The 7863-nt window shown below is 41.7% G+C and overlaps 1 protein-coding gene across 1 annotated transcript in view; it reads right to left on the minus strand.

Moving 5' to 3' along the window:
* Positions 1-344: 344 nt before the first annotated feature.
* LOC107082621 (ephrin type-B receptor 3-like) overlaps positions 345-7863 on the minus strand; it is a 104142-nt gene continuing 96623 nt past the window's right edge. Inside the window, exons 14-15 of the mRNA XM_015371395.1 lie at positions 7052-7245; positions 345-2453 (exon numbers count right to left, since the gene is read on the minus strand). Coding sequence (XP_015226881.1) covers positions 2342-2453; positions 7052-7245 — 306 coding nt within the window. The 3' untranslated portion in view covers positions 345-2341. The remainder of the gene's footprint in view (positions 2454-7051; positions 7246-7863) is intronic.

Genomic DNA, 7863 nt, shown 5'->3' on the forward strand with positions numbered 1-7863 from the left:
CCGAAAAAACTTGCTCAATAGCCGCCATGTTCTTTAGACTGAACTGTCGCGCTTCTCGTTGCGTCACACCTCAACCCGCCTCAAAGCCAACGCTGATTGGACGTTCGTTTGGTGAACGGCTCCAAATTTTCTTCAACGGAGAGTCTCCAGACTGATTTGTGGGTGAAACCTTGAAAGCTTGCGAGATCAGGATGGTCTCACGAGGCTATTTATTTTTATCTACGAGCTGGAAATGTCCCCAGATTAGATTGCAGAAATATTAAACATGACTAACTTGAACTATTCAGGAACATACATACACTATCTATTGCAATAATATTTTTTTTTAAAGTTTCTTCTACGTGAATTTAAATTTTATGATATTTATTTCTATTTCGTGTATATTTTTTTCTATCCTTTAGATCCAAATACCAGGATTCTCCCATTATTCTTTGTCTGAGCATTTTCTATTTCCTCTAGTAATTTTTGGAAGACTGTTTTAGCCTAATATAGTAAAATAAATACTTAACATAGTGCTATTAATACTTGAAAAAAACCATCCTCTGACTCAGTACATTACTGTGCAAGGTTGTTAGTGTGAAAGGGGCTTCTGACAGCAGTGGGGGATGCATTGTCAGGGTTTCTGCTTCAAGGTAACCGTTGAACATAACATTGAGGCTAACTAGAGATTTTGACTGGAATAATTAAATAAATCCCTGTGAGGAAGAATAGAGGAAGAGAGAGTGAAACCTCTGGAATGTCATTAGTGGGTGAGTTTAGAGAGGAAATCCCTATGCTTATCATATGTAGAACACCTTATACTGAGGAAACTGTTCTTTTACTAAATATACATGGAAATGATATCAGGAAGCGATCAGACTGGGGCTGGATATCCGCTAACGGCCTTTTCTGAAATGACTGGGATCAGTTCCGGGACATTCCTAGTAACGACCTTCAGATTTGTTTGCCTCATGACAACAAACTAACAAGCAGATAAATAAGGGCCACAGAAATAGACCGAAAGTCAGGTCAGAAAGCTGTAACTGCGCAGTGGTTTGGCCTAATACAAACATGGTGGTATATACAGGCAGTTCGATTAAATAGGAATTGCTCTGGCAGCTGGCATTCCGAGGAAAACACTGATTTGGAAGAAACGAAACAATGGCTGATTTATTCGACTCCTTTTTCTTTTTTCCCCCCCTACATTTCTGGGTCAGTTTAAGGTTCCCACTAATCTGTGATTTTCAGAATAAAAGTCTAGGAAGAGGCCTGACATCGATCCTGACACAATCTCCTCTGTGATTTTAAAGATAATTCGCCCGCCCTTAATTCCATCATTCACATCTGTCCGGTTTCTTACTGAGTTGAGGGGGAGCAACGCAAGCATTGTAATAAAAAAGTTAAGCTCGAGTAAAAAAACAGAAAAAAAAACAATAAAAGGAAAAAAAAAAGCAGTATCAGGTAATAACTTAGCATTCAAATCAATGCGTTTATGAGTCAAAGAAGGTTAAGAAAACGTGGACGTTAAAGCCCGATACAGCAAGATGCCACCAAAGCAACAGCAAACGTGGAACTTGGTAGTTTATTTTCTCTCGTCACGGAGTTTCCACTTTGGCATGCACATGACGTGTCCCGCACAGTGTCAGCTACGTCTCTCCCCTCCGACAGGAAGAGACGGGGGTGAAGACTTGGATGCTTTGTACAGGTTCATAAAACACGGAGCTCCCAGTACGTTTGAGTGGAAGACAGTATTTAAGAGGAAGAGGACGAAAAGTTTCTTATTTCTCATCGCCAAAATAGCTTCGGCAACATATTTGGTCGGGATTTAAACAACAACGACAACAATAAGAAAAAAACAAAAGGAGGAAGATTGAGCAGATTGAAGGTGTAGAGAGGTCTAGCTGTGATGAAGGTTGGATTGGCTCCATTTTGGCACTGTTGCGTCATCTAGACGGCGAGTCGTAGTCGCCTCTGGGAGCTCGCCTTCCTTGGCGCGATGGCGAGGAGAAGGAAACACTGATTCCCACCCAGCAGAAAGAAAAAAAAAAGAAACAAAACTCATGCAGGCATGCAAACACAACCTGAGAGGGTCCAATAAGAAGTTTGGCTTCATGTCAACAGTCACAAATCCACAAGTGTCAAGTAATGAGCACACACACTGCAATGGGAAGTCCTCTTTATACAGACATTAAGTCTCCAGTGGGAAGGAAGCCTCCGAAGCGGTCCACTTTCATCGCCTTCGTCTTTTATCCGCCTCTTTGTTTTGTTTTAAACTTTGTACATCAGATCCTCTGGGTCAGAGTTTCTAGGTAGTTTTTTTTTATTCTTTCTTTTCTTTTGCCACCCTTTGCTTTGCAGCAGTTCACACTCTGATGGGAAGAGTTTGGCTCATCTGTTGTCGGATGATTTCCTGACTGTCTTCCGGGCTCTTCCTGTTGTGTCCCGGCAGCGTTCCTCCCAGCCGCAGCAGATCCCTGCCAAGACAACGGCACACAGGTCAGCAGCGGGTTCAAAGCCACCTTGCACTAAAGCTGCGAGTGGAGAGCCGGCCCTCTAAAGTGCTTCTCTGTTGAAAGTAAATAAAGGTCTAATCCATCTCGCTGTCAGAGCTGCTCAGTTCTGCCGAGCCCTCGCACTTAGATCTAATGATTGCAAATAATAAGAAATACAACATCAGGGGAATAAACTTTAAAAGTGCTGATCTGAGGCCTCATCTGCTGTAAACGACTCCAGAGGCAGGCTAAATCTATTCATCGCAGTTTTAATAAAAGTTCAACATATATTTCTTGGCTATCTTGGGGGAAGCGGCGCCACGGCGTCCGAGTGTCCTTTGTTCCTCGGCCAGTGTCCTTGTTTTTAAGGCCCATGCGGCAGGAGATACTCGACTAGATAGCGCCGCATCTCATATCCCCTCTCTCCGTCCCTTATCTGCCCACAGCATCGCCCTGCAGCCAATGGCGACGGAGCGTTTCGGACGCAGACGCAGCAGACGCTCTCTAAATCATGCTCTGACAACATGATTCTTCTCCTCTCCCTCTCCTCTCGGCGCTCCGTCGCCATCCATCACTCGCTGCCGCTGCATACTGATGAGGCCATAAATTAATCATTGGCATGTCATCGGCATACAGCGACAGAAAAACATGCAGATGCACACCCGACGCAACACAAACACACGCGCGGACACGTGCACGTCCCTGCGTCGCAGCACTGGGTGCGCCCTCCCCTGATGCATTAAAAAGCTCATTAGCAACCTAATTAAACACATTCCTCTCTTTTAGCTTCTCCTCGATCCCCCTTATTACTCACACTTCATCACCCCCTGCTTTTCCACATCAGCAGCCCGTGCCGCTTCTGTCCTATCACCTACATTTCAGCATCCGGCCAAGTGTAAGGGGAATTAAAGCGAGGTCAGCCATTACATTTCCACACACAATTAGCTTCGCTGGGCCCAAATCCTGGCACAGGAAATGCCCTCAGGGACTCTGTGTTAGAGTGAAGCTCTGAGCCAAGGAGCCGCTACCCCACCTGGAAAGAGGAACGTGTGAATCCCGCCTTCTGTGTCTGTCAGCCAGCCGGCGGCGGAGACTCGGCGCCGAAGATCCGCGTTTGATTCATTATACATCACTGCTGATCCGGCAGCCGAACTCGCACTAATGTTGTTGACTAAATTCCAGGCTAACAAAATTCAGAACAAACAACGTCAGCAAGGCAAAGCGTTACGAGTCGGCAAACTCAGAGAGAAACAACTCCTCGGGGCGAGCGCAGCTACCTTCGAAAACGAGTCAACATCTCCGCTTCCTTCCACCGAGAAAGTGTCAGAGACGGCGAGGCAGACATCCGTCTGGCAGCAAAAAGGCCTTCAGCGCACGGAGGGATCCTATCGAGTATAAAACAAAGAGAGGCACAACAAGCACGCACCTTGTTGTGCTTCTCTTTAGGCCAGACATAATTTTTTTTTTCCTGTGACATCTTATTTCAGCAGCCCAGAGGCACAGCGCTGCCCCATCTCTGCAGCAATCTTTATCTTGCACTGAGCGGCAGTCATATACAATACTGAAGACAATTTCACACAGGGAGAAGAAAAATGCATCACGGCTTTATTTTCTGCTCCCCATCATGGAATAACCTCCAGACCATTTTGAGCGCTGATGAAAAAAAGAACTCAGTGATAAAACACTTTTTTTTTTGTCAAACTTTGCCCAGAGTAGCAAAGTTACCAACAACTTGCCTCCATCTACAGCGTAGCAGCCTATTATTGTTAAACGACAACTGCCAGAACGGACGGATGATTAAGGAAACCGACAATATAACCTCCGGACATAAATGCATTTAAGTAAAAGTCTTGGTTGAGCATTTCAGCGTCTGGAGGGACCCGAACAAAAACCATCATAAACACACAGATTCGGTCTTTGGTGTCTTTTCTTGCGCTAACTTCGGAAAATCTAGTACTACTTGTCCACATTTCACAACGTCGGAGCATCCAGGGAGAAATCTCTTGACCCATTTCTTCTGACGGTCCAGAATACTTGAAACGTGGAAAACCACATGTTTTGGATTAAACTAAAACTTGCTGAATATTTCAAAAGATAATCATCGTTGCAGTTTTAGAGGTTGCAACACTGTGATCACAGCAAGGATGTAACATTGTATTTCCTCAATATCTCTTCTGCTTATCAATAAACATCTAGTTAGCTGGAATTACTTTAACTGCATATTTTCTCTCTCAACCTGATACTGACTTAAGTTAAACTGAAAAGGATTTGTTTTGGACTAAGAAAACAGCAAAAAAGTGAGCAAATCACAATCAATATTAGATTAATATCAGATGCAGTAATAATCCATTTACAATTTACTGGTAAAGTACATATTGTCATTTAAAATTCATCGTCAGAGATCATGAAGTTAAAAGTCCTGCCTTCCTAATAAGGAAGGGAACATTTAGAAGAGAAACAGGCCCAGACACTGGAAAAAATGTACTAAAAAAATAAGTAACAACTTCTTAAAATGTGTGTATTTGCTTTTAATTTCAGAAGTTAAATATGTAATAATTAATTATGCCCATATAAATAATAAATTTAGATATTAAACATTAAAAATAAGATTTGCAAAGAAAAATTGACCGAAGAAAAATGTATTAAACTCAACAATACTTTATCTCAAAGGGAAAAAAATGTTGCTGTAACTCATAGGCTGTTTTAATTTCAATGGGTTGTTGTAAATTTTAAAAGCTGTATCCAGAACCGATCTTTTGCAGCGATTCGTCTTGCAACAGATCTGGAAGTGCAAGATATTTTCATGACATTTTTATTCTAATCTGATCAAAAAAACATGGTTCCAATTAAAGCCCTAATGTAGGTTAGCAAGCTCTGTTTTCTGGATGAGGAAGAAGATTAGAGCCATAAAAAAGTTTACTAAAAATAACTCTGATTTATGACTTTTTCTAACTTTATTTTCAGAATTCTTATTTTTCTGGCTGTATTAGGGCCATTGAAAAGAAAAAAAAAATGATTAGGTTGATTAAAAAGTCTGCTTTAAAAAGGTGAGAATTGTGAGATTAGTCAGAATTCTTAGATCATAGGCAGAATTTTCAGTTTAAAAACAGAATTCTGCAATTAAATTGATATTTCTTCATTAAAGTCATTGGGAAGCGGCTGTTCCAACGGTTGCAGTACCAACTTCTCCCGAGCGGTGCCCGACTTTATACGAGTCAATAAAGTGATTGGTCGTTTATTAAAGGGGTTTGCTAACCAGTTAGCAACATAGTGCTAGTAGGTTTCCAATGGGACCAAGTAGCACTAATTGGTAACTTAGAAACGACGCTGTCAAGGAACGCTATGGACAGAGGAAACCTGAAGAGGAGGAGAGTTTAGTGTCGGAGGTCGTGGATGAGTCTCCTCGGTCATCCATGTTTTATTTAGAGGAGGAAAGCGGGGACGAGGATGTTGTGGAAGAGGACGCCAGGGCGGCAGAAGCTTGGTTTGGTGTAGAAGGCTTCCAGCCGTACATGTTTGAGCCCTTGCCTCGCAACGCTGCCAGTTCTGTTAGCTCTACGCCTGCTGAAGACACAGACGTCCATCCCCGTGAACACTGGGACGGAACTCAATGGGAAAGGAAATGATTCTGATTTCAACCGTTGGGTATATTAGCTGCGACATATGAATCAAGATGCTATGACTGAAGAAATTTGATTGACAGGTGACCGTTGATATATGATTGGACAAATTTAGGTGTACAAGCTGACGTAGAACTAACTGGCCTGGATAAGATAACGGGAAAAAAACTGAATTTAAATAGAAATTCTCTAACTTTTGGGACAATATGGTCTGATAAAGAGTACATTTATATATATCTTTAAGCAAGAATGATTTGAAATTTAAAAAACTGATTTTCCTAACACTTTAAAAGTCAGAATTCTAGATTAAGAGTTGTAACCAAGAATTATTAGATCAGTCAGAATTATAAGCTTAAAGTCAGAATTCTGACCTTTTTTCCAGGAGATTTATTTTCCAATACCTCTAATCCTCCTCCACACATTTGGAAGAACAGAAACAATAAATCTTATCTGCCACCTGCTAACCTCTAGAAATGTAGCTCTAAGATGCTCTTACAGCAGTACTGTAACAGTGAGCTTTGGGTGTTTTATCACCTGCCTTTGATTCCTGCTCACCCCACATGTGTGACTGGAACATAAATATGGATCCATGTCCAGCCTTGTTAGCCAGTAGCTAAAAGAAACAGGAAGCCTGCTTCATGTCATATTTATAGCTCAGAAAAGCAGAAAACCATAAATACTAATTAGAAGTTTCTAGAAACTAAGATTTATATCAAATCAAACTTCAATAGAAGCAATAATGGCAACAGTAGTAATACTGGAAAACTGTATCCTTATAAAAGTAAAGGTTGAATTTAGGAAATGTGTTTATTTTTAACGTTTTTCTGCATCGTTGAGTCGAGCCAAATGTCTTCATAGCTTAAAACTCTAATAAAACATCATCCCAGACTTCAATCCAACTCCTGTGGTTGTTTTGAACAGGGATGTTCTGGTCCATTCAAACTTACATGTCTGACTCACCCTGAGTAGCTGCTGGTCACCACCTTGAGGCTCGAGGCGTTGCGGAGCAGCTTATCCAAGGTGCTGACGATGCGGGAGAACTTAGGCCTCAGGTTTCTCTCCTTCATCCAGCACTCCAGCATCAGCTGGTGCAGAACCATGGGGCAGTCCATGGGCGGGGGCAGCCGGTAGTCCTGTTCTACGGCAGTCATCACCTGAGACGCAAAAAGTGACTCATAAGAACAGTGAAGTTTTCTCTCCATTGCTAAATTTAAACGCTATAATGCTAGCATTGGAAAGCTAAGTGGTCACCCAGGTTGAAGTTGGAAAACTTCAGCTAAAACTGTCACTACCATTGCTCTCTATTCACTGGATTGATTGCCCCAAAAAAGTGAAGCCACCATCTGCCATATTGGTACTTCCCACTCCCACGGAGACGCGCAATAAAAATGCCTACATGTGTAGCATTTTGCTGCAGAAACAACAGTTTGCCGGCTGTGGGAAGACGTTCATGAGGTATTTTCACAGTCAGTGGATGTACTAACCAAGAAAATCCATATATACACCGATGTATCCTATAGCATAGTGTGTAGCCTAACGTTACTCTGGCTATTTTGGACTGACTCGAAGACATTGACTAAGTTAGCCATTGAAATTGTTTTTAATGTTAGAAAATAGAAAGTACAGTAAATAGAAAGTAATTCTATGTGAAACATCAATGCGGTAATTCTTCATTAAGTGGATGATGCCGTCGTTCCTGTAGTGTTTGTTGTATTTCTCATTTGAAACACATGTTATTTTGAGGAAGAAAAAAAAAGAACTAAATCATTTGA

The sequence above is a fragment of the Cyprinodon variegatus genome, unplaced genomic scaffold, assembly GCF_000732505.1.
Source record: "Cyprinodon variegatus isolate N-32 unplaced genomic scaffold, C_variegatus-1.0 Scaffold57, whole genome shotgun sequence".
NCBI lineage: Eukaryota > Metazoa > Chordata > Actinopteri > Cyprinodontiformes > Cyprinodontidae > Cyprinodon > Cyprinodon variegatus.